Raw genomic sequence first — 27887 nt, 5'->3', positions numbered from 1 at the left:
ATGGAGACGAACACGCTGAAGACTTTTCTTCAATTTTCCGAGGATAGTACAGGGTGATTCAAAAAGAATACCACAACTTTAAAAATGTGTATTTAATGAAAGAAACATAATATAACCTTCTGTTATACATCATTACAAAGAGTATTTAAAAAGGTTTTTTTTCACTCAAAAACAAGTTCAGAGATGTTCAATATGGCCCCCTCCAGACACTCGAGCAATATCAACCCGATACTCCAACTCGTTCCACACTCTCTGTAGTATATCAGGCGTAACAGTTTGGATAGCTGCTGTTATTTCTCGTTTCAAATCATCAATGGTGGCTGGGAGAGGTGGCCGAAACACCATATCCTTAACATACCCCCATAAGAAAAAATCGCAGGGGGTACGATCAAGGCTTCTTGGAGGCCAGTGATGAAGTGCTCTGTCACGGGCTGCCTGGCGGCCGATCCATCGCCTCGGGTAGTTGACGTTCAGGTAGTTACGGACAGATAAGTGCCAATGTGGTGGCGCTCCATCCTGCTGAAATATGAATTGTTGTGCTTCTTGTTCGAGCTGAGGGAACTCAATAACACAAAAAGCTTTCTGTTGAGCGGTCGCCTTCTTAGCATCAACTGACGCTGACGCCTAGTCAACAGCGCCTCAAGCGAACAAATGTACAACTAAATAAAACTTTATAGCTCCCTTAATTCGCCGACAGATAGTGCTTAGCTCTGCCTTTTGTCGTTGCAGAGTTTTAAATTCCTAAAGTTGTGGTATTCTTTTTGAATCACCCTGTATAATAAGCTTTCACCAGCTGAGGGTGCGGCTTTGAACGTTTTCTTTAGAGGAGAGGTAGTGTCACGCCGCTCCATTGCCATTTTATTTCTGGTTCGAAGTGATGGCTCTGAGCACTATGGGACTTAACATCTATGGTCATCAGTCCCCTAGAACTTAGCACTACTTATATCTAACTAACCTAAGGACATCACACAACACCCAATCATCACGAGGCAGAGAAAATCCCCGACCCCGCCGGGATCGAAGTGATGAATCCATTTTTCATCGCCTGGGACGATGTTCGGCACAAAAATTGTCACGAGAAGCCTCGTATCACGCAAGCAATTTGGCGTTGAAAATCCTTCGTAGCTTTTTACGGTCACCTGTTAGGCGGAAGGGAGCCCGGTGGGCGCACTGCTTTGCGTACCCCAGCTGGTGGACGAGAGTGTCAGCACTACCAACAGAGACATCCAGCTGAACAGCAGGGTGTTCAACTATGACCCACCAAGCACCTCTAATGAAAGTGTCCGCACGTTCCATCATTTCAGGAGTCACAGATGTGTGCCGCCGGCCGGCATGCGGCAGGTCGTGCAGCTTCGCGTGACCCTGTTGCGGTGATGACAGACGCCTCGCACAACGACTCCCCGTGCTTTTGTTCACTGTGGGGTCTCCGTAGATATTTTACAAGTGTCTATGAATATCTGCAATGCTCTGGTTTTCCGTCATAAGGAAGACAGTAGCAGTTCTCTGCTTGGAAGGCATCTCAGTTACAGTCGCCATTGTAAAGGCTGCTTGTACCACCGCTAGTTATAGAACTTCATGAAACTACAGGGGCTGAAGCTGGAGTATTACACGATGTCTCACAACAGATTCCGCAATGTTTCAACCGAAATTGGCCTAGAAAAAAAGATGTGCATTACTTATTGAAGACAACTCTTATCTTCCGTAAATAAATCTTATGTTTTACACGGCAGCACGACACAAATGCAGCGCAAGCAAGTAACTATCTGCATCACTATAAGGCTAAACCGGGAAATTTCACAGTTGCTAGTTGTCTAACGACTTCCAGGGTCCCCAAATATCTGATTTTCGATGTTACATTCCATTATTAACCGAATTTAAGATGCTGTCAAAATCTACTCAATAAAAGCTTTTTCTTTAATTTATTTGGCTTTGGTATAACCATCTAGGCATATCTCAGTAACTACATATTTGGTATACAATATGATATACACGACTTAGACATTAGAAGTTACGTTAATTCCAGGTAAACTTCATGGTTCACTTCGTATAGTCGTACACTCAATACAGTCCATCCAACAAAACTTCACACGCTGGATCCTCTGTTTCTGATTCATTACTGGATATCCGCTTTTTGTAGAAACGGGACAATACTGATATAGTCCACTGTGGACAGCTGTGGAAACAGGTTGGGGTATAATCTGACGTTACAGATTTAACACAATAAGTCAAGTTCTGAAATTAATAACCAAGCACAATTCACGGCGTGCAAATTATCCAGATTATATTCTTCCAATACTAAAGCATGACAGTTTTTAGCGACTTCCAACAATTTCAAAGCTGTATGGAACTTTGCCACTGACGCCCCCCCCCCCCCCCCCACCAACCTCTCCCCGAATTATAAAATGTACCACCCACAAAATGATACAAGGAAATAACTTTAATGTTTACTACGTATTTGCTATATGACGTGTTAACATGAGAATTCGATTCTCTAAAGAACCGGTTGTGGTTTTTTTTATGCCTCGCCATAATCACAACGGCGTGGCTTGAATGAACTCGTTTCTTTACCACAAGACAAAATGTCTATACTAAGCAAATTGGCAAGTCCGCACAGCACGAAGCGGAAGAGCCAAATGTGTCGCTTTGTTCTCCGACCACGTGGCTCTTTTGAGCGATTCTGGTAGCCAAGCATTTCTAGATTACGCGATATGCTTAAGACATATCTTGGAGTTTCCACCCAGAGATAAGCTGCTCTAGCAGACGAATAAGTAACGAAAACTGTTTGAGACGGGCAAGGACTACTTATCGATATACACATAAATACGTAGCATGAATAGTGTGCAACAGCAGGCGACTTTCAACTTTATCGACCCAAATCTAGACTGATTGTGTTATGTCCCCTTTGTGGTGGCGATAGCACATTTTGTTCTGAGAATGTGAAGATCACCTAAAAAAAAAAAAAAAAAAAAAAAAACGCGTACAATACGATTGTGTGTCAAGTACTCCAATGAAGTCTTTATCGAACAGGAATCGCAGCAGGTAAATAACGAATGTAGATAACCACCGTTAGTATCATTGCAGGAAATCTCCAGCAAAACTCTGTTGTATAAAATCAGGCAACCGGTGTTCTAGGAAGCTTGTGCCATAATGCGGCTGCCTCCATAGTTTGTCTTACAAAGAGATCATGAGAAGAAGATAGTAAATATTAGGGGGGGGGGGGACACAATAACAGTCCCTTACCCATCCTTCTAACGAACACTAACGCCAACAGTTTCAGAATTATCGACGATCAAGTTTTGTCCTTAATTGTACTTCATCGTGACATACTGTGACACTCCGATCTTCCAAGATGAGGATGGCCTGCATCACAAGATCGCAATTGTATGTTCCTGCTTTGACCAGCAGTCGGGGTCCACATTGCACCCGTCATGGTCCGTAAAATCAGTCTCTCTTAATCGCACAGAAAATATGTACAGCTACAGCTACAGCTGTGTATAGGATACCTGAAATAATCTGTAGATATTTCCTCTGACATAGTTTTTTACATTATGACGCGGTAAGATACTCAGGTGACTTTTATACCACCTGAATATATTTGTTTATCTGATCGAAGTTCTGCATTGATATTTTCACACACCTAAGCGACAACTGACGAAATACATTATTATAGGATATTTGTCTGTAAACGGCAGTCTACCACGTTGAGACATTCAACTAATAGATTAAACCGTATCAAAGTTGAGAATTTGGCTGAAAGAGAAAAGCTTGGAGATATCCCCGTAAGTACTATCAACAGACACACAACCGCAGTATATGTTGATGGATTCACTATCCTGTTCAGGATTCAAGATGAGATGCTGGCAATGGAAGGGATCTATATTACCGTGAAGTGTTCAGATAAATCACATTTCTCCATAGAAAGAAACAACGGTTAATGTGTTGAGATGTGTGGCCAGACAGAGGTCTGTGACCGGTACAGGGTAGCGAGCTCATCTGAAGTTCTGCTCACCTTGTACACTACTCACGTGACATCAGCCTTCGATTATGAATGCACATTTTACGACGATTACGAAATAAATTCGATAACAACACTATCGTTGAATTTGAATAAATACTGGATGACGCTAACCACATTAAGAGATACACTGCATGTGGAGGTTGATGTAACCTTATTGAGTATCAAGAAGGTAAACCACGCGTACCGGTGTTGAAACGCGTTTCGGAAGTCCATCACGCGACGATCTAAAGATTAATTAATGGACAGACATCGTCGTAAAACGTGACTATTGTACTGGAAATACAATAATACTTCTCATTATGAAATCATTCAACTGGTGAGCCTTGTATGAAAAGTAAAACAAAACACGAAATCTTACCAGTATCCCTAGCTCGGTTTAGCTACAGAGATAATATTATTCAAACAAACATTTTCCAAAGATCTATCTAGAAGCCAGAATGTTGCTTAATACCATCTTTCAGTAAGTGACACAGATTGAAACGGACTGACAGAAAAATGTTAGTACAGAAGCACTCAGCTCTTACGGAAATATTTCTGCCATATTCTTTGGCTGGCTCTGAGCACTATGCGACTTAACTTCCGAGGTCATCAGTCCCCTAGAACTTAGAACTAATTTAAACCTAACTAACCTAAAGGACATACCACACATCCGTGCCCGAGGCAGGATTCGAACCTGCAACCGTAGTGGTCACGCGGTTCCAGACTGTAGTACCTAGAACCTCACGGCCACTCCGGCCGGCCCATATTCTTTAGCATTACGTGGAACCAATTACGGAAGCAGTAAAATGTGGCATATCTTGCAGAAGGAGCAGTACTGTTATACTAATAGATGCACTAAACATACTGAAGAGACTCACATATACCGAAAGGAATAAAAATTTGTCTCGGGCAGCGGCATGTTGCTCAATTAAACAGTGGACACTTTAATCAAATTGATATTAAATTCGGACGAAGTCCTGTATCACAGACTTCTTGACGGCCCAACTATATCGGCCGTCTTTAATTCAGATAGTTAGAGGTCACGCTGAATCGGCATGTTCGAATACGAAATTGTACGAACAGATGAGCAGCGGCCATTACTGTCAGAAACCGGGAGACCTTCTTGTATTAACGGCAGTAATAAACTGTTACAAAAAGATTAGTGTAAGTTACGCGGCGACACTGCAGCTAAACGATCGGCGAACTGATTAGCTGGTCAGTACCAGCGGCAGGGGATGGGCAGCTGCCAGGAAACATCCATGCAGAAAATTATTAAAAAATTAAAAATACACTCCTGGAAATTGAAATAAGAACACTGTGAATACATTGTCCCAGGAAGGGGAAACTTTATTGACACATTCCTGGGGTCAGATACATCACATGACCACACTGACAGAACCACAGGCACATAGACACAGGCAACAGAGCATGCACAATGTCAGCACTAGTACAGTGTATATCCACCTTTCGCAGCAATGCAGGCTGCTATTCTCCCATGGAGACGATCGTAGAGATGCTGGATGTAGTCCTGTGGAACGGCTTGCCATGCCATTTCCACTTGGCGCCTCAGTTGGACCAGCGTTCGTGCTGGACGTGCAGACCGCGTGAGATGACGCTTCATCCAGTCCCAAACATGCTCAATGGGGGACAGATCCGGAGATCTTGCTGGCCAGGGTAGTTGACTTACACCTTCTAGAGCACGTTGGGTGGCACGGGATACATGCGGACGTGCATTGTCCTGTTGGAACAGCAAGTTCACTTGCCGGTCTAGGAATGGTAGAACGATGGGTTCGATGACGGTTTGGATGTACCGTGAACTATTCAGTGTCCCCTCGACGATCACCAGTGGTGTACGGCCAGTGTAGGAGATCGCTCCCCACACCATGATGCCGGGTGTTGGCCCTGTGTGCCTCGGCCGTATGCAGTCCTGATTGTGGCGCTCACCTGCACGGCGCCAAACACGCATACGACCATCATTGGCACCAAGGCAGAAGCGACTCTCATCGCTGAAGACGACACGTCTCCATTCGTCCCTCCATTCACGCCTGTCGCGACACCACTGGAGGCGGGCTGCACGATGTTGGGGCGTGAGCGGAAGACGGCCTAACGGTGTGCGGGACCGTAGCCCAGCTTCATGGAGACGGTTGCGAACGGTCCTCGCCGATACCCCAGGAGCAACAGTGTCCCTAATTTGCTGGGAAGTGGCGGTGCGTTCCCCTACGGCACTGCGTAGGATCCTACGGTCTTGGCGTGCATCCGTGCGTCGCTGCGGTCCGGTCCCAGGTCGACGGGCACGTGCACCTTCCGCCGACCACTGGCGACAACATCGATGTACTGTGGAGACCTCACGCCCCACGTGTTGAGCAATTCGGCGGTACGTCCACCCGGCCTCCCGCATGCCCACTATACGCCCTCGCTCAAAGTCCGTCAACTGCACATACGGTTCACGTCCACGCTGTCGCGGCATGCTACCAGTGTTAAAGACTGCGATGGAGCTCCGTATGCCACGGCAAACTGGCTGACACTGACGGCGGCGGTGCACAAATGCTGCGCAGCTAGCGCCATTCGACGGCCAACACCGCGGTTCCTGGTGTGTCCGCTGTGCCGTGCGTGTGATCATTGCTTGTACAGCCCTCTCGCAGTGTCCGGAGCAAGTATGGTGGGTCTGACACACCGGTGTCAATGTGTTCTTTTTTCCATTTCCTGGAGTGTATGTTATATGACACTGCTGTTCTGCAATAACCTTCGAGCACCGAATACATTAGATCGGTTTATTGAGATTATTGGATCATTATAAAGACCCGCAAGTGACTTAAATTGACGCTCGTCTCTATAAGTTAAGGCAAAATACAGTGGCTTCGATTTTAAATTTTGTTGCAAGTCGTATAGTATATCGTACTCTAAAACGATAGTGAAAACTCATCACTGAATTTTAATGTTGGACTGATCAGGGATATTTCGGGACGGAGAACAAGAGTATTACTATCGTAAATAAGAATTCGGTTACCCAATGCAAGTGAGTTATTCTGAGGAAGCGGTGATTTTACACCAGACTTGGAGCATTTATGTTCGTTCTGGACAATCTCTTTGTAGTCAGATATACTAACACGGGAATGGAAATCATCGGGAGATACTGGATAATTACGGGGATAGTTACACAGTTCCCGATTTCCTGTGGAGTCCTCCTCGGTCGATGACTAACTAGATGTGCCTAGGTTCCTTACTGGCCGACTGGTTCATAAAAGAACTTTCCCGAGTTAGGTTAGTGCGCGGAGGAAAAGGGACGGCGTCACAACTTTCTTATCAAGAAATGCTGAGTGTCCTTGTATGAAAGGGATCGACGACTGGAAAGGGCGACAACATTCAACCGAGATAATGCAAGACCCGCTATGCAGTCGATATCAACCAGTAATTTTGCAGGGAAACTGTGTGCAGTAGCAGATCCCGGCGGAGGTTCGAGTCCTCCCTCGGGCATGGATGTGTGTGTTTGTCCTTAGGATAATTTAGGTTACGTAGTGTGTAAGCTTAGTGACTGATGGCCTTAGCAGTTAAGTCCCAACAGATTCCACACGCATTTGAACATTTTTTGTGTGCAGTAGGTTCATAGTATCCACTATTAAGTGTCATGTTTTTGAGCTGCACGTGATTTTTAGCAATTGTGTCCATCAATAATCGTACCAGAACGACGCATTGAAGTTCTGTTACACAAACACATTCGTTACCTGCGTGACCCGCATGTGTAGTAATATTAATCCAATCTTCTTTCTCTCATGGTAAGGATGCACATCGAAGAACCAATGAAGGAAATAACCGAAAGTTTGAGATATGAGAAAAATTCAGTATGACAGGACATAAGCGATAAGATTTAGTAATAACATTCCTACCCCATTTGAGGAAGGAGAGAAGGAATTACAGGCTGCTTTAGAGTCTACTGAGCGTAGAATATGTCAAAGGAGAAATTTCTCACCAAGTGAAGTCTTCAGATACCAAACACAGGCCTCTTTTGAGAAGAAAATTTCTGATAATGTGCGTTCGGAGCAGAGCGATGATTGGATGAGTCTGTATGGAAAAACGGCGGAAGATGGAAGGGTTTGGGATGTTATATTGCAAAGAATACTAGAAATTAATTAGCACAGTAAAACAAGAAATGAAAAGGTTCTCCGCAGAATTGGTATGGAAAGCTATATGTGGGAAACTCCAAGTCGTAGAAGCTACAGAATGATAATATATAAGTAAATTTTTCGTAGAGTAATTACCATGGTACCTGTGGGTGCCATAAGGCACAAAAGTAGAGGAGAAGACAGATTTTGCAATATACGTAACAAATAATTTTGGTTGTTGAGTGTGTTACTGTCAGATGAGGAGGCGGACCATTCGAATGCAATACATCAACGACCTCGCGTGGCAAGGATTGGACACTTCATTGGCAGCTTTTTCGAGTACACAGCGCCGCAGGTCGCTCAATTCCTATAAATTCGGACGGGTGCTATATGGGAGCGGGATGGGAGCTCGATACGGCCCCATATGTATTACATAGGACTCATATCAGGTAAACTTAATGGCCAACGTCAACGTAAAATCACTATCATATCCCTCATGCCACTGTAGCACAATTTTGGCCTTGTGAAATGTACAGTTATCTTGCTTGAAGATGTCATCATCGTCGGAGAAGATACCAAGTTTGAACCAATGCAGGTGGCCCACAGTATTGTACACGTCGCCCACAGCTGTCTTGGTGCCTCAGGTTACTAAGACAAGTCACATGGGAGCTCAGATGTACGTCTGCCATAGCATACTGTTGAACCCAAAGGCCTGCATCCGTGATGGGGTGTGTACCGAGAAGCCTTCCGCCTTAACGTCGGTGTATCCAGCCACGGCCACAGACCTAGTGTAACAAGAATCTTGACTCAACCAAAGCGACACGTCTCCACGGTCCAATATTGAAGACCTCGTTGCACTACAATCACTATTGACGATGTCGTCGGATCCACATGGGTACACGTAAGGATCGTCTTCTGCGGAAAGCGGTTTACTCCGAAACACTTGCGCTTGTTCCAGCTTTTTAATCTGTCTCTCACAGATCGCCGCTTCTCCTGCCTTAAAAAGCGGCCAAGTCGGACCTCAATTTCCATGATGAGAAGTGGACATCCAACACCGTGTCGCCTACTCGTGCTTTCACCACCCTCGAAGCATTTCCCGTTTATACGACAACAGCATACGAATAGGCGACCTGCTTCGCCAATCTAAGATGCTCATTCCAAGACGCGGCACCATAACATCAAAGTCGACTGTGCCAGTGGATTTCCACATTTGAGGTTAGTATCGTCGGTAGAATTATTCGCCATCCTTCTCTGCCAGCCTGTATACTTTCCTCACCACGTCACGTGCCTGCGACGCCGCGAGCAGCGCTCAGTCTCGCGAAAGGCAGTCTTCCTAGAGCTTTGGCGCATCACTGAACGTAGAAATCGGTAACGATATTGTTGACTGCCAATCGAAGGAAAATGCGCAAACAGTTTTTTAAGTGACATTAGTTTCTAGCCATTTCTCCACGGAGCATACAATTTTGGCAAAATTGTTCAGTATTAGTGCCGCTTAAAAACTAGTCCAAATGATTTTGCATTCCGACTCAATGGCGTCTACGTGACCGTGGTCCAACTGTTCCTACTACAAGCGGAGCAGCAATCAAATCAATACGTCAATGGCAGTGGCCCTGCACCAAAGTAGAAGAAGATTATTTCGCTCGAGCAATCGCTTGGTGATTAATGGTCGGTTAACCAACTTTATCGCGAGTCGGGCGCTATGACTGCCATGTGTCTTCATGATGTCGGAAACGTAACCCCCACTCCCAGTTGCATTGCATAAATGAAGCTCCGGGAGTTTGTTCGTGAGAAAGAGTAGTGAGACTTGGGACTTAGGGAAAGCAGGAAAGGTGTGGACGGGGCCTAATCAGTTACCGTTGGTTGCACAGAAAACACAGACACTTTATTTTTAAAAAACAAAACTCTCAACAACCATTTTTAAAAGATTTTACTACACTGGCGACTGAAAGCCTTATTAGAATAATTGCAAGTTATTGACGGCTGAAGGTCACAAGCAATGTTACACACAATCGACAGCTGAAAGCCAGATTAAGAAGGTTCAAAATTATTCGTCGGCTGAAGGCCAGAAGCAATTTCTAAAATACACGACGGCTGAAGGCCTTAATTACCAAAAATGTGGATATTTACACGTTAAAAAATACCAAAAACCCTTTTAATAATCTTAATAACTGTAACAAGTTATAGTAACGGCCGAAGGCCTTTTCAAGACAGAACTGAAACTAATTGTCGGCTGAAAGCCACAAGCAATGTTAAAAACAATTAACGGGTGAAGGCCAGCAGCAATTTCAGAATACACAACGGCTGAAGGCCTGAATTACAAGTGAGGAAGGCAGTTACACATTAACAAATACTAAGATTTCTTAACAATCAAAACGGTAACAAGCTATAGTAACGGCTGAATGCCTTATTAAGAAAAAATTACAAATTATTTTTCAAGACAGAACTGAAACTAATTGTCGGCTGAAAGCCACAAGCAATGTTAAAAACAATTAACGGGTGAAGGCCAGCAGCAATTTCAGAATACACAACGGCTGAAGGCCTGAATTACAAGTGAGGAAGGCAGTTACACATTAACAAATACTAAGATTTCTTAACAATCAAAACGGTAACAAGCTATAGTAACGGCTGAATGCCTTATTAAGAAAAAATTACAAATTATTGGTCGGCTGAAGGCCACAAAGAATGTTACACATAATCAACGGCTGAAGGCCTGATTAAGAACGTTGAAAATTATTCGTGGGCTGAAGGCCACAAGCAGTTTCTGAATACAGAAAGGCTGAAGGCCTGAATTACAGATAAGGTGTACAATTACACTTTAAAACAGTAAAACCCTTTCTAATAACCTTAATAACTTATAACAAGCTATAGTGACGGCTGAAGGCCTCACTAAAATTATTTGTCGGCTGAAGGCCAAAAGCAATGTTACAAACAATTAACGGCTGAAGGCCGGAATTACAAGTGGCGAAAGGCCATAACATGTTCAAAACATAATAGTAAATTTTAAACAATTATGACAACTTGTCCAAATAAGACGGAGTGATCCACAGACAGTGCTCCCTGGATCGAACTGAGGAAGGTCACTAGAGCTGTGTAAGCGGTGTGGCAGGCAGCCAAGAGCTGAACTCACGTAACAGGATGGCAACTAACACTAGGGGTAGCTTAAGCACCGACCGACTTACTAACCAATCCGCCTAACGTCCGATCACCGGCTCAAAGATGGAAAATTTTTGGACAGGGGCGAAGAGACGGACAGCACCACGTCTTCACAAACACATTCAAGGCCGAAGGAAACTCTAGAACCAAGGTAGACCTCCCAAAAACATATGCACAGTACAATTCGAGAGGCTGTCGAACTACACGCCGTGTTAGACAGCATGAACACGACCAGGAAAGGTATACTGCCGGGGAAGTACGCTAACCTCCAGGGCAGGTAACTGGAGCGTCAGCAGTCACAAGGCAGAAAATACCGCTGGATGCACTTCACTAATAACAATAATACTAAATCCAAAATAACATCAAGGAGTAGAAGGCGGCTAATAGCTTTCGCCAACCAGACAGACTCCACTTGGGGCGGTTGGTCTCTCCAACCGTGGGAGCAGCTACATGCAAACAACAGTGAGATTTCAAACAGGGGAGGTTCCAGTACTGGACACGGTTCACTCAACTTCAAACGTCCTGGGTTTGGTCGTCGGCTACAGCGCCGCAGTGCGACAGTGCCTGCACGCCGCCAGCAGTGCCGGCCTGCCCACGTACTACGGACCTCCTCGCTGCTCCGTCCGTAGCCGAACTGCCGACACCAGAACGCAGGCAGCATTTAAATAACTAGACATTAAAAACCACACAAGATACACACAGATCCACGAAGACAATTCCACGATGTCTCAAACAATACTAAAACCAATCACTGTGACACAACGCGGACGAAATAGGAGTCGGCACAAACACGGAGAAGCCAGAAGCGGTCGGAAAACCAACTGCACGTTGTCCGCTGCGACGACCGACCGAACGACCAACCGACGGTAGTCCCCACTCCAGTCAGGCATGGAAAAGATACCAGTATAAATCATCGACTGACGACTTATAGACATGTGGGCACTTCGATCGGCGGACACACGCACTACTCGGATATCACGGTGCATTCAACTAAAACTCGCTGAATCCGCTCCTTGACGTAGTCGTGCACTCTCGCGACCACATCCTTCCGTCGGACAGTGCATGTGTGTCGCCAGCGGTCGCGCGAGTACTGGCTGTCCAGCCCTCCCTGATGCTCCGTCCCAACTCAACTCGCTTGACACACGACGACCCGGAAATTGTAGAGGCCACTCCAAAGATGGTATCACAGTACGCGCTATCGATGAGCGCTGCTGCTGCTGCTGCTGCCACTCACGGACAGAAAAGGTGAGCAAACGTAGTGGCGCTAGTGAACACACTAATAAAACGAGACGCCACTATTGCTTTTACAAGATACCTAGCTATGAATGTCAACAACGCGAGCCGCACACTGCTCAAGTAGTATCCGACAGAAAACTGAAGCGAAATTTAGCCTTAGCGAGGGCTATGCGGAGACTCAAAGTAGAAACCGCTGTGATCTTCTTCCAAAGGAATAAAGTTAAGGTTATAGCGTGTCCAGATGATATAGTGCACATTCCAAAAGTGAAACACAAGTAAAATATTTGTGTATATCGTAGAAGAAGCATCTATACATTCCCTAAAAGTAAATAGTCAGGAAACAAAGTACATGATAGTTCGAAGACGAAGAGATAAACAAGACAACGTCCCAACTCAACTCGCTCGACACGCGACGACCCGGAAATTGTAGAGGCCACTCCAACCGGGAAACATAAATTCGAAGGTACTGAACAGTTCAAATTCAAGAAAAACTAAACTGAAGCTGTACAGCACAATCACCAGACCAATAAAAATCTGTGGAGCAGAAACACGGAGTTAAACTGCAATGGAATAACATCAGTTAGAAGTATTTGAGAACAAAGTTTTTAAGACAATTTATGGTTCATACTATGATTATGAATCGCGAAGCTGGAAGAGAAGACACACCACAGAAATCCACATTCTTTCACAACAAATAAGAACAATTAGCATAATAAAATAATTCCAAAAGACTTCATTGAGCAGGCATTCTGATGAGAATGGAAGAGAATCAAGTGGTTTTAAGTATATTTATGTGGAATTCAGTTGGTAAGAGACCGAGGCGGAGGCCCAGGAGGTACATAGGTAAATGAAATTAAAGCAATACGCAACAGGCTAAGTGAGATAGTGAGGATGAAGTAGCACAGGGTAGGAGCATTTGGTGGGAACTTGCGAGGTCGGTCGTGAGCTTTGAGTCTATTAGAAGCCAAGAAGAAGAAGTGACGAAGAGGAAACGAAGATCTGCGGGCGCTCGACACTTGTTGCAAGTCTTGGCACTGAATAATACGAAACAGTAACTTATTGTTCATTTTTGGTAGGAAGATCCATTATTGTTCGAATATTTCAGAGGAGAGAACCCTAACGAAAGACATAGCTGACAAAACTCGTTCAACATTTCTTGGCCATTTTTCGTCGGTTTGGGACCCTTTGTGTCAAGGTGATGCTCAGTCATCCAGCGGCAGACTCTATAAGAGAACCGTTGTGAATCACGAAGATGTTTACCTTCAAAACACCTCAAAAATGAGAAACAACATAAAATCTTACGAGTACAATATCATTGATGACAAATTTTAATGAACCAACTCACGCAAATGACTGGATGTAATAATTTATCTGGCTATGAAATGGAATGATAAAGTAGACTCAGTTGTAACTAAAGCAAGTGGCAGACTTCGGTTCGTTGTAGGACGCTGGGAAAATCCAGTCTACACTTATGCAGCACATCCAAAAATATTTATCAGCTATGTGAAGCCCTTACACAGATAGAACAAACAGCGGATACTAAACGTACAGAAACAATGGCGCCTTGGATGTTCACATGTTTATTCGACTTAGGAGAGGGCGACACAGAGACGCTGGAAACCTGAAATGCCAGACGCTTAACGATTGTAAGAACCAGTTTCAGGAAAGGAATTGAAGAATATACCAAATCTACTACGTATCACATCCGTAGGAACAGCAGAGATTAGACGACATTAGTTACGTCACCCAACGGAGGCATTTAAGCAATCGTTCTTCCCGCTCTCCACACGCGATTCAAACAGTGAGAAGACCTACGTCTTGGCGTAGCCTGAGGTACCCTCTACCAACGCCTTCTCTGTGATTAGCGGAGTGAGAATACGTATGTAGGTATCTCACAGACTGCGTAGCGGTAAAAACACAAATTATATGACACACGGAGCCCTACGGACAGTCACTGTCACCACTTCATGCGTAAATTGGACAGAGAAAGCCAAACTGACTGTGGTACCTGAACTAGCCACGCCATCCCACACTGTGAAGCGGTTTCGGAATATAGATGCAGATAATCTGACCGTACCAGAACGCTGTGAGTCAGATACATTGGTTAGTTGTAGTTTCTGCATCCGACTTCTGGCAAATGCGGACAGATGACAACTCACATTGAATAATTGCTTTACGGAGTTCTTGCCGCTTCAGAGCTTTCGACGGCTTCCACCGTAGTCTTTGGCACGAGATTACATTTCAGTAGGCATTTACGTACTTGAGTTGGCCGAATTATGCCATGGAGACGTAACGAAATCAGTTAACTTCCATATGCTACCAAATGGTATGCCTGTATCAGTGACTGAGGAAAATTAGCAGCGAGGCTGATTTCTTGAGATGATTGATGATTCAAATGATTTCACTTTGCCATTCAGCATCAGTTGAGCATTTCCATGTACCACTAAGAGTGTAGCCTCTGTCTACGTTAAGGGTGAAGTTACCCTTTCTGATCTCAACTAGTTCTTTGATGAAAGAATTCCAGGATGTTGATGCATGGGATAGTATTTCCGTTTCATAAAATTAACTTAATCGTATGTTTGTTTGTGAGGCTGTGGTCGGAAAACAGCAGTATATCAAATCAGTGATATTTAATGTGCTCAGTACATCGTTCTGAAATTGTTCGTATTGTGTGACCAATAAAATAAAATAAAATAAAATTAACATTAAAGAGATGCTGCGCCAATGAAAAGTCAGATTTCGTATCGGTGTTCCTGGAACATATGAAATATGTATGGGGTAGCAGTTACGTCAACACGAACAGCGTCAGACCGCTGCACGCAACAACGACGCCAGGTTAAATGTTCCGATTTTGAAAAATCTGCTGTTGCCGAATGCATGATCAGGAGCAAACATACGATTGTGTTTGATAAAACGGAAATATTATCCCATGCACCTCTACCTCCAGGGATTCCGTCATCAGAGAAGTTGTTGAGATCAGAATGAATAACAACTTCAACCGACACAGTAGCTAGACCCTTACTGGTCGATGGAAACTGTCAGTTGATGCTGAAAGGGAAAGAGAGTTGAAAGGGAAAGAGAAATCAGATGAATCGCCCACCATCTAAAGAAAACAGCATAGCTACCAGTGATCTTCAGTCACGGACATCGACATAAACTTTACTAACATATGGAAGTTCTGTGACTTAATAACGTCTCCATGGCATAATTTTGTCAATTAAATGAAGTACCTACAAGCCTACTAAAATGTAAAGTCCTGCAGACGACGGCGGAGGATGTCGTCGAAACCTCGAGACTGAAATCTGACCGGGAAGAACTATATGAACCATTCGTACAAAAATGTCACCGCGACGAGCTACTTTGTGACACATCACATACTTCAATTTTGACAGGTAGTTTAGTGGTACTTTTACGCGCTTGCCGCATGTGCTTTGGTATACCTTTTCGATTGTTTTGCACGACAAGGTTGGCGTTTCTTTTTACCTACTGACTCTTCACTTACAGGTCAGGAGGTGGAGGTGCGCCGGCTGTCGATCCGCGGCCTGCTGCCCGAGACGGACTACTACATGACGTACGACGGGTCCACGACGATGCCCGCCTGCCACGAGACTGTCACGTGGATCATCCTCAACAAGCCCATCTACATCACCAAGCAGCAGGTAGGGTGGCGCGGAACACGCTGGCTCTAACGCTACTACGGCGTGATGCTACAAGGAGATCACTTTGTCTCCCTACAGGACGAGCTACGTTGTTAAGCAGTAGTATGTTCGAATAATCGTCAATTCAACAGTTTTTCTGCGTTATCCTAGGTTGTCTTTAAAATTTCCACTAATCAAAAATTTCTGTGTCAGTCCCTCTCGTCTTTAGCCCTTCAACTGCTCTGGACGTGTTAACGCACGCGCCTTTGTACCTGTCCCTTTGTGCTCTGAACGTGTTTACGCACGCCACCCATCATTCTACCTGGTGCTCTAAACATGTCTACGCGTGCGTTAACACTTCCAGAGCAGTTAAAAGGTTAGAAACAATGAAACAGAAAATGCTTAATGTTTTCTTATGGTCTGTGTTTGTGAAAGAAAATATCACACGTAGCTTTATAAAAGTCGTTGGGATAGTAGATATAATTTTGCGTGAGTTGCAAATTTATTACTTCATCCACTGTGCTGTTCGACGATTAAACCATAATCACCACTTGGAAGGCGTATTTTACTTGGCCTTTTTACAGTGGAAAGAAGCGGCGATTTCTTGTAGGGACAATTTAACTAGCATGGAAAATATGCGTCCGTACATGAGATCACATGAAGCACTCTTTTAAAACTACAATTTACCACATCCTGATAACAAGTGTGGAAAAAAATGTGATCTGTTCTAATCAATATACGTAATTGTGAATATATCTACATATAATCTAGTGCAGACGAGCTTCATAAACAAACGGGAGAAATAATTAACGTAAGTTATGGAAACAAGACGGGAAATTTACGATAAAACTGAACTAATTTACAATACGCTTAAGCTCCAAAGAGAATGTACTTCACTATCTTGTCTCTCGGTGATTGTTTTTCATTCTTTTTGATTAAAGAGATAATTTTTTTTCCGTCTTGGATTAAGTTGTGTCGTACAGTACTATATGCATTTTCTTATCTTAGATAATAGCGACTACCCTAATTCCTGCTAGAGTTACTTGTCTTCAATATCTACAGGGGGACGCCGCGGGTATTCACAGACGATCACATGAGTATCGTCAGATTTACGAAAATAATTTTATACGGCATCATTCTGTCGTTCACCAAAGAAGCTAACAGGTTAGCAGACGTCTCCTACGTATATTATATTTGTTCATAATATGGTAGCCTTTATCTTGCACGTTGGTATTCCGGTTGCTATGGGTTTATTTACTGACTGTCTTTTTTTATTTGCAGTTCACTGTTGCTATCTGAGTTTACATATTGTCATTTGGCCGTTTGGAGAAGTGAGTGGAGATGTGGACGCTGGAAAATGGAGTGCGAAGTGCAGGTATCGGAACGTTTGCGACATATTCTCTTGTTTGAGTTCAATAGACGCGTGAGAGCAGTAGAGTCAACCAGAAAAATTTACCCCGTGTATGGGGATATCGCCATTGCACGGATCACGGAAGGAAAATGTATTTCTGGTTTTAAGATCGTTCTGAAAACTGTGACTCTTCAGGAAGACCTTCGAGGTTTGGTGAAGATCGCTTAAAAGCGTCAATCCACACTGACTCACGTCACTGCATTCGAGAACTGGCAAGTGTGATGAACTGTGAACATTCCACCATCGCCTGATATTCGCATGCAATGAGAAAGGTTTAGAAATCGGCGGTGTAACTACCACGTTCTGTAAGCCAAACCCTCAATAATCAGTGGGCGGCCTTATGTCCAACTTTGCCTGTTCGTCATCAATTGGCTCGTGAACAACACCGACCATTCTTATCCTGTATCGTTACTCGTGGCAAGAAATGGTTCTTCATGCTATCATATGAAAAAGAAAGGAATGGTTGATCCCAAAGAAAACAGCAAAGTGCCCGCTCAAAGATCTGCACGAAACCACAACAGATAATGTCACGCATTTGGTGGAATAGCGACGGTGTAGTGTACTACGAACTGCTTATCCGGGCTGCTGACATTTGTTGTCCATTACTGGTACGTCTTACAGACACAGGCTCTGTGAAGTCATGCTACCCCATGTTAAGGCCCGAACGCATTTACTAGCCTGACAAAACCCCTACCATGGACCTGGGTTGGGAAGTCATTCGACTCCCATCTTTTCGATATTGTATTTCATCCTCAGATTTTCACCTTTTTCGCTCTCTATCAAACAAGCTTCAAGGAACTTCCTTTCCGAATGAAAATGCGCTCCGAATATGGTTCTACGAGTTCTGGGCCTCAAAACCACGTGGTACCTATAGTCGCGGAATCTAAAATTACCCCAGCTTTGGCAGACTGTTGTAAATAGAGAAGGAAAATTTGTTATTGATGACTAAAGTTACTGTTATTTGTATCTGTTGTGTTTACCAAACTTACGGGAAAACGATACTAACTTATCCGTCAGCCCAATCTAACTTTTTTAAGGTGCAGTTCAGTGACTGATATGCGCTTATTGCTGCACAAGAAATAACATATCACGCTACTGTTTTAAGCGTGTATTGCATCACCAATTCTGCGTGCATTGTAGCGATATAGTTGTCCCGTCTAGGTATTAAAATACGCTACGGAAGCTGGGTTCTTGATTTTTGTGCGTTTGGTTTTCTGCGATGGACAGGGCGGGTGCCGCGAACGTGTACCACTGCCATTTGCAATCAAAGGACAAGGCAGAGTCTTCGAGATGACCACCCTCCGGACCACAAAATTGGAGGAGTTGACCTCCTGCGAGCAAAAATATCGCCTAATAGTGATTTCACAGGTTCTTTTCTGCGTGATTGATTAATGGTGGGCCTGCGGGTGTTCTGACGAATTGTTGTTTCATTCCACACGCAGTGTTTCTTCGATCGACCCCACTATTATTTTCAGGTACCTCAGGTTTTGCTGTTACATGTGCATCCGCTGCCTGGACTCCGGCCAGAGTGCGTCGATCGTCGAAACAGCGTGTATAAAATGGAAATACCAACTCGACAGGACACCCAGAAGCCCACAATATCACCTAATGGTACTCGCAGGGGGTATCTAGCAAAGGCCACGTCTAATACTGTCTCCGCAAATCACAGAACAGAGTAAACTACAGTAATCCACAAACGATTCAAACTAAGATTTGGAAAAGAGAACTAGTAGCTTACGGCAGTAATATTCGCAGGCTGGGGCTGGTCGCCTTGTGACTGGCTCGCGCTTCTTCAAAATTGTTGACGTAGCAGAGCGTGGAACCTGATCAGGAGTCTTTCTCACTATCGGAGGCTTTGTGGCTTCAGATGTACCATATTGTAAGGACTGTAAGACGCTACGGACTATCAGACGCACCTTAATTTTAAAGCAATTTTAAAAAAATATATTTTTGCCATTTTTATTATTAGAATGCAAAGCTCATATATGAGATGGTCTTCACTGCCATCGAGAGCGTTACTTATGCTGCACTTCTTGAAAGACTAAATTATTGTCTTATCTTACTCTATTTCACGACTGTTTTATCCAGTGACACATTTGTTTGATTTTAGGTCCTTTAAAAGCTCCCTTCGGCGTGAATTCATGTTGGGTTCAATCCGTCATCCATTTGTTCCATTCGCCTCTCATATGGGCTTTTAATGATTTATTTATCTAGACATCATGATGATGCAGTTGCAAAGTAAGTCCTCCCGGAACAACAGCTAGTTCCGTGTTTGCCTGTCTCAATTTCTCTATCACAGAATTTTTCAAATGACTACTAAGTTGATCAAGCACAAGAAGAGAACCCTTCTTCAATAAAACAGCTTTCCTTCTCCTCCACGCTCTCTGAATCCATAATGTCATACCAGCCTCGTCCATCAAATCATTGCCATGTACGTGAACAACAACACCTGGTGGTATTTCAGAACGTTTTGCGCTTGAAAAAATGGAAATGTCGTGTGGCTAGGGCCTCCTGACGGGTAGACCGGTCGCATGGTGGAAGTCTTTGAGTTGACGCCACTTCGGCGACTTGCGCGTCGGTCGGCATGATACGATGATGACAGCGTAACACCCATTCTCTGAACGGAGAAAATCTCCGACCTAACCCGGAACTGAACTCGGGCCTATTGACATGACAGTACGTCGTACTGACTACTCAGCTATCGGGACGGATGTTGAGCTTGAAAATGACCATTGGATTAAGTTCAGTACCGTCAGCACAACATGAATCGGTAACAGTGTAGTGCGCTTTTTCATGCCCACTTTTTTTCATAATTACAGTTTTAGTACCTTTCTTGGCAACAGTTATGTTACTTGGCACATCAAGTGTCAGAGGAGTTTCTTCCATATTCGCTATTCGGCGTAACGAAATTCCACACTGGTTTTCCTTTGCTCTTGAAAATAAAACTATGAAAAGATAATATTTTCTCTTCATACACTTCTGATATTTTCTGAGATACTTTGGTTTTGGTTGTATGCTAGGTCCATGACACTTCATAAATCTGTAGCACCAACCAACTCCTTCCTTAAAGTCTGTTAAGTTCCACAGTAGCGCTAGCTTACGAGTGAGTATTAACTCATTTTTGTATTAATTTCAATGCCATTTTGACCCGTCCTTGAACACATTTCAATATGTCATCATATAGTTTTGGCCATTTTGCATTCAGTTCTCTATTTGTACACTTAGTCTTCCTCATCTTTTTCATGTCTTCTTTACTAGCATGCCATTCGTGATTGGTTTTTTTTCTGTTAGTGGAGGATCGAAATGCCGTCCGCTGCTTTGTTTCCATGTTCTTCTGCATATGCTCGTATTCAATTTATAGCCCACATCATATCAATACCTTTTTTTTCAGTTACAAAGCTAGCTACGAACAAAAGTTTTGTACTGTTGCCGAAAACACAAATCACTTTCAAGGTCACTGACACCGTAGACTGCAATGACGCATCAAAGGCTAGGCAGAGTTCTGTGTTTGTGACTGAGCGGCGGGAGGGAGACAGTGTTAGCGAGCTTGTGAATCCCCGCAACGCATGTTCGTCGCATCGATGCACTGCTGCGGCGAGTTCAGTCAAACTTGCCAGTTACAGATAGGTTACCCGGGGCATCGAATATATGGCCATTTTTAAGAGTGGCTGGAATTTTAAATAAAAAACTAATTATTTTATATTGATTTTGAGTACACAAACGCACCTGAGATTTGGAGGCAGTTTTTCGAAGAAATAAGTGCGTCTTATAGTCCGTAAAATACGGTAGGCAGGGCGGACTGCAGAAGAGGGAAGGGCATGCCATATTTGTAACTATTAGCTTTGTTGAAACTCGTTAAAAGCAGCAGTGTATTTGCTATGCTATGCTACTTTCTCCTCTGAAGTCTTTGGTAAAATGGATGTAATAAACTTCAATGTATGTAATTACATGTTTTATTGGAATGTTCACACTCCTGGCGTACCAGAACATGAAAAGAATTTTTACTGTAGATATATTTTCAGCCTATTTCCCCTCGTTCTGTACAGGGGATAAGCTACGTATAAGCAAAGATATTAAGACTTGTCTCACCGAAATCACGTTAATTCATGCTAGGTTTCTTCAGTTTGTCTCTACGTATAGGGGCACTATAGGATACGAATGTGAAAATTATAGTGTGTAATCACTTCAAAATAACGTAGACATAAGCATTATTAATAGTTCAGTAGGTATCAAGTCGCACTTTGGTCTATTAAACAGAAAAAAAGTTGAAAGATGCAGAAAAAAGTTGAAAGATGCAGAAAAAAGTTGAAAGATGCAGAAAAAAGTTGAAAGATGCAGAAAAAAGTTGAAAGATGCAGAAAAAAGTTGAAAGATGCAGAAAAAAGTTGAAAGATGCAGAAAAAAGTTGAAAGATGCAGAAAAAAGTTGAAAGATGCAGAAAAAAGTTGAAATATGCAGAAAAAAGTTGAAATATGCAGAAAAAAGTTGAAAGATAGTACGAATACAGTTTCTGAAACTTCTTGTCATTCGACGTCTTATTTATAGTACTTCCCAGTTCTCAGGCCAAACGAATAAATATTATCACAGGCTGCTGTGTTTTCACAACGAAGTTAAAAATTTTACCATCAGGCAGCACCCGTATACCTTGGTTTTCCATTTGTTTCTACTCACAATTTAGACCTCTGATTCCCACACTATTTCGTCATTAGAGTTACATATTACATATATTTGAACATAAATTTAACATTATACACAAACAGCAAACAGCAGAGCAAACTAACATATTCATATGAAGTGAAAACCAAAAACAACACTCAAGTTGGCGACGCCACACACACACACACACATTTAGTCTGGAGAAATTTTACGAACACTATTGACGCTATATTTTGTCATATGTCACAAAAAATGGGTAAAGCTGCAAATCAAAATGAAAACAGGGCAGAAACATCAGCTCCAGAGGTAGAAATACCTGGAAAATGTGAAAGAAGACAACATCCACAGATCTAAATGGAAATCAGACTAAAATGGTGTAAGTAAAAAAATTACATTGTATTATTTTCTTAACATACTATCTTTAGGTGTAGAAATCAAACTAAAATTGCAAATATGTTTCATTCCAGACTGCTGACTGATACATATTGACGTTAATGATATGCGCCTGTAATTTAGTGGATTATTCCTGTTGCCTTTCTTGAATATTGGTATCAACAATGCAACTTTCCAGTCTTTGTGTACAGATCTACAGTCGAGAGAGCGGTTATGATTGTTAAGTATGGAGATTTTCCATCAGCGTACTGTGAAAGGAAGCTAACTGGTATACAGTCTGGACCGGAAAATTGACTTTTATGATGTGATTTAAGCTGCTTCTCTACTCCGAGGACATCTACTCCTAAGTTACTCAAGTTGGCAGCTGTTCTTGATTCGAATTCTGGAATATGTACTTTGTCTTCTTTGTTAAAGGAATTTCGGAAGGCTGTGTTTGGTAACTCTGCCTTAAGCAGCACTGTCATCGATCGTATATCCATTGTTGTCGCGCAGAGAAGGCACTTACTGTGTCTTGCCGCTAACATACTTTAATACGACCAGAATCTCTGCCAAGTTTCGAGATACAGTTTCGCTGTGGAACCTATCATGAGTATCACGAATGGCAACTACTCTCCAAGAGCTGAAAAAACTGAATTGTTGAAACTGTCGATTCAGTAAACAGGGAGTCGTTAATTCTGGTGTGGAAGGAAACAGACTATCGTTTCGATGTTTCTCGAGCAACACATGGTAACCATCTTAAATGAATGGTCCGTAAGAACGTAAGACTTTGGACATTCATCTATCCAGTGACATGGGCATTGTGTTTCTATCTTACAGAGTTTGTTCTATAATAAACAACTGAAATTGTTCTTACTCTTTGATGCACCCAGTATAGCTTACGCAGGAATCGTGAAAACAAGATTATCCTAATTACAGAGCGCACAGAACAGTTTAAGCAATCATTCTTCTCTCGGGAATTATTGTGTGTAGTTGTAATGGTACTGAGTGTTTGTATTGGTTCTGTTGTATTGTTGCCTGTGGTTTGGTGTTTTCTGCTTTTATTTTACTTTTAAATTGATTGTTTAGTTCTGTGACTATGTTGCTAATGAAACCACTATTTCGTGCTATCAAGCTCATAACAGAACAAAACTACTTCCAGTTCAGTAATGAATTTCAAGAGGATGGATTACCAATGGGGTCCCCAGATTCAGGAGCCTTAGCAAATATATTTATAAACCACATTGAACAAATCATTTTCACAAAAATAGTAGCAAAAGAATAAAACTTATTATATTGGTACATAAAAATTCAAATTCACAACTGAAAGAGAACAGTATAACAAAATTTATTTTGCTGGTTATAACAATCAAGAAACAAAACAATAATCATATGTTTGAAAGTTATCGTAAACCCATAGCAACAGACATCATCATTCCGCAATCCTCAAACCACCCACATTCACAAAAGTAAGCAGCACTTCGATACATTCTCCGTAGACTAAACAAAGTGCCACTCTCCGAAGAAAACTATCAAAAAGAACTTGACATAATAAAGTGGATAGCACCAAACAGTGGTTTCATCAGCAACATAGTCACAGAACTAAACAATCAATTTAAAAGTAAAATAAAAGCAGAAAACACCAAACCACAGACAACAATACAACAGAACAAAACACAAACACTCAGTACCATTACAACTACACACAAGAATTAGAAAAACATTAAAGGAAACATAAGATGGTACAATGGCATACGAACACAACCCATACATAAAATTACCGGCATTTTCAAAAGACAGGAAATAAACATAGCATACCCAACAGACAATTCTAAGCAAAAATACACTCCAAAACTGACAAGAAATAGAGACATATACCAGAAAGCAGGTATATATCAATTACAGTATGACACTTGTTATGGCAAATACTTAGGACAAACAGGCATAATATTTGATGTCAGATACAAAGGACACGTGAGAACCTGCAAGTATGGGACAAACTACTCCACATTTGAAGAACACCTAAGAAAACATCATCCCAAACGAACCACTAGAGAAGACACGAAAATAATTAAAGTCAACCAAAAAAAAAACATATCTTAATCCTGGAAGAAAATTACCACTTGAATGATCAAGTACACATGCCAAACCATTCATTGTTTACACCAACAGATAAAATAATAGAGTAACACACTAATAGAGGATTATTATCATAATAATAATGAAAATAATAATAATACCACCGAAAACCTTTTGTCTCACTTTCCATAAAACCCTCCACAGAACATTTAAACCAAAACTCAAAACAGCTGATCACCAAAGCTTTCAAACACTCTCTGACAGCTATTACATTCCTCTTCAACAATCTACAACTCAAACAACAAACAGCCCACCACCCCGCACACACTCAGACACACACACACACACACACACACACACACACACACATATATATATATATATATATATATATATATATATATATATATATAGAGAGAGAGAGAGAGAGAGAGAGAGAGAGAGAGAGAGAGAGAGAGATAAACATCTAAATATCATGAACAGTTGTTAATTTTCAACACATATTTCGTTCGGTTGCAACACGAGAGGTAAACAAAGCAGACAGGAGGAAACACATAGAGAACGCACAATATTTACGTCTTTAAAAGCACAATTTTCGAACAGAAATCTGTAACTAGTGGCAAAAGAGTAATAGTGTACTACAAAAAACGGTGAACATGGTGAACAGTGTGAAGGACGAAGTTCGGAATATAAAAATGTGCTTGTATTTCGGAAATTAAGTGATAGTGCGACATCCAGACCCGATGAGAGGAAAATCAGATGCCAACAAACTGTAAGTAACTACTTATTTCATAAAAAAAACGCGATGTGGACTGTTTGATAATTTAAATATAACACACATCAAAACAAAACTGTGTCGTTCTAGATCCTACTGAAGATGCCTTTGAGTTAAAAAAATAAAAATAAAAAAAGCGAAACACGTCTGGGAGAACTAAATTGCAGTACAGCAAGAAAAGATGGCTTTTATGTACTTACTATGGAGGATGGCCACGAAAACAAATTTAATATTCTTAGTAATGTCAGAGCTTTCGGAGATGATTCAGTTTATTTATAATGAAGAACTGCCTGATCTTGGTAAGTTTTCAGAGTAGCACGAAGAGTGGCTTATTGCTTTATACGGTAAGAAGAACGTGATATCTCACACTTCACAAAACACGCAGTATCCTACAACTACAACGTAAATGAGTCACAGATGGAATCTGTCAGCTTAAACATATACCTAGTTGTATCAATATGTAGGGATATGAAATGGAACGGTCTCATACGCTCAATCATACGTATAGCAGGTGGCAGACAGGTTCAATGGAAAATACTAGGAAACTGGAATCAGTCTGCAAAGAATATGGCCTAACTGCTTGTAAAACACTCGTTCGACCCATTTTAGACTACCGTTCACGTATGTGTGAGGGTTGACAGGGGATAATCAATGTATGCAAAGAATGGCAGCACGAGTGGTCACTGTTTTATTTGATCCTTGGGAGAGCGTCATGGCCATACTGGAAGAAGTGAAGTGACAAACGCTTGAAAATAGACGCAAACAATGTCGTACAAGCCATTTTCACAAGTTGCAAGAACCAATACTAAGTCTTGTATCTCGAAATATGTAACACCCAACTACGTAGGGATCGCTCAGACAAGATTAGCCTAACTACAGTTCTCACAGGGTCGTTTAAGCAATCAGTATTCCCGCGTTCCATCCCCGTATAGACAGACGAAATAGCGTTAATAACTGGTATATTGGGAAGTTATGTTTGCCAAACACTTAAAAGTGATTTGGAGAGTATGGACGTAGAAGTCAATGTGGAAAACAAGAAAAACGCTATTTTAAGGCAAAAAGTTGTTAAGGAAACAGTAGCTTTCATCTGCACCTCATATATCTGCACTATGCAGTAGGTTTATGAATACATGCAGTATCTAGCTATACAGGGTTATTACAAATGATTGAAGCGATTTCACAGCTCTACAATAACTTTATTATTTGAGATATTTTCACAATGCTTTGCACACACATACAAAAACTCAAAAAGTTTTTTTAGGCATTCACAAATTTTCGATATGTGCCCCTTTAGTGATTCGGCAGACATCAAGCCGATAATCAACTTCCTACCACACTCGGCGCAGCATGTCCCCATCAATGAGTTCGAAAGCATCGTTGATGCGAGCTCGCAGTTCTGGCACGTTTCTTGGTAGAGGAGGTTTAAACACTGAATCTTTCACATAACCCCACAGAAAGAAATCGCATGGGGTTAAGTCGGGAGAGCGTGACATGAATTGCTGATCATGATCTCCACCACGACCGATCCATCGGTTTTCCAATCTCCTGTTTAAGAAATGCCGAACATCATGATGGAAGTGCGGTGGAGCACCATCCTGTTGAAAGATGAAGTCTGCGCTGTCGGTCTCCAGTTGTGGCATGAGCCAGTTTTCCAGCATGTCCAGATAAACGTGTCCTGTAACGTTTTTTTCGCAGAAGAAAAAGGGGCCGTAAACTTTAAACCGTGAGATTGCACAAAACACGTTAACTTTTGGTGAATTGCGAATTTGCTGCACGAATGTGTGAGGATTCTCTACCGCCCAGATTCGCACATTGTGTCTGTTCACTTCACCACTAAGAAAAAATGTTGCTTCATAAGTGAAAACAAGTTTTGCACTGAACGCATCCTCTTCCATGAGCTGCTGCAACGGCGCCGAAAATTCAAAGCGTTTGACTTTGTCATCGGGTGTCAGGGCTTGTAGCAATTGTAAACGGTAAGGCTTCTGCTTTAGCCTTTTCCGTAAGATTTTCCAAACCGTCGGCTGTGGTACGTTTAGCTCCCTGCTTGCTTTATTCGTCGACTTCCGCCGGCTACGCGTGAAACAGAGGCATCCAGAAGCTTTAAACTGCGCATACCATCGCCGAATGGAGTTAGCAGTTGGTGGATCTTTGTTGAACTTCGTCCTGAAGTGTCGTTGCAATGTTATGACTGACATGTGAGTGCATTTCAAGCACGACATACGCTTTCTCGGCTCCTGTCGCCATTTTGTCTCACTGCGCTCTCGAGCGCTCTGGCGGCAGAAACCTGGAGTGCGGCTTCAGCCGAACAAAACTTTATGAGTTTTTCTCCGTATCTGTAGTGTGTCGTGAACATATGTCAATGAATGGAGCTACATTGAATTTATGAAATCGCTTCAATCATTTGTAATAGTCCTGTATATGTTTTTCACCGTCGGAAACTCTATCACTAAAGCGGAGGTTTCTCAGTACGATT

At 42.4% G+C, this 27887-nt stretch overlaps 1 protein-coding gene across 1 annotated transcript in view; it reads left to right on the top strand.

Annotated features, from left to right (window-relative positions):
* Positions 1-27887, top strand: part of LOC126176459 (carbonic anhydrase-related protein 10) — a 1153190-nt gene that overhangs the window by 770082 nt on the left and 355221 nt on the right. Inside the window, exon 7 of the mRNA XM_049923616.1 lies at positions 15991-16145. Within this exon, the coding sequence (XP_049779573.1) occupies positions 15991-16145 (155 nt within the window). The remainder of the gene's footprint in view (positions 1-15990; positions 16146-27887) is intronic.

This window comes from Schistocerca cancellata, chromosome 3 (genome assembly GCF_023864275.1).
Source record: "Schistocerca cancellata isolate TAMUIC-IGC-003103 chromosome 3, iqSchCanc2.1, whole genome shotgun sequence".
Classification (NCBI taxonomy): domain Eukaryota; kingdom Metazoa; phylum Arthropoda; class Insecta; order Orthoptera; family Acrididae; genus Schistocerca; species Schistocerca cancellata.
Note: the sequence above shows the minus strand (reverse complement) of the source record. Positions and strands in the feature narration are given on the sequence as shown.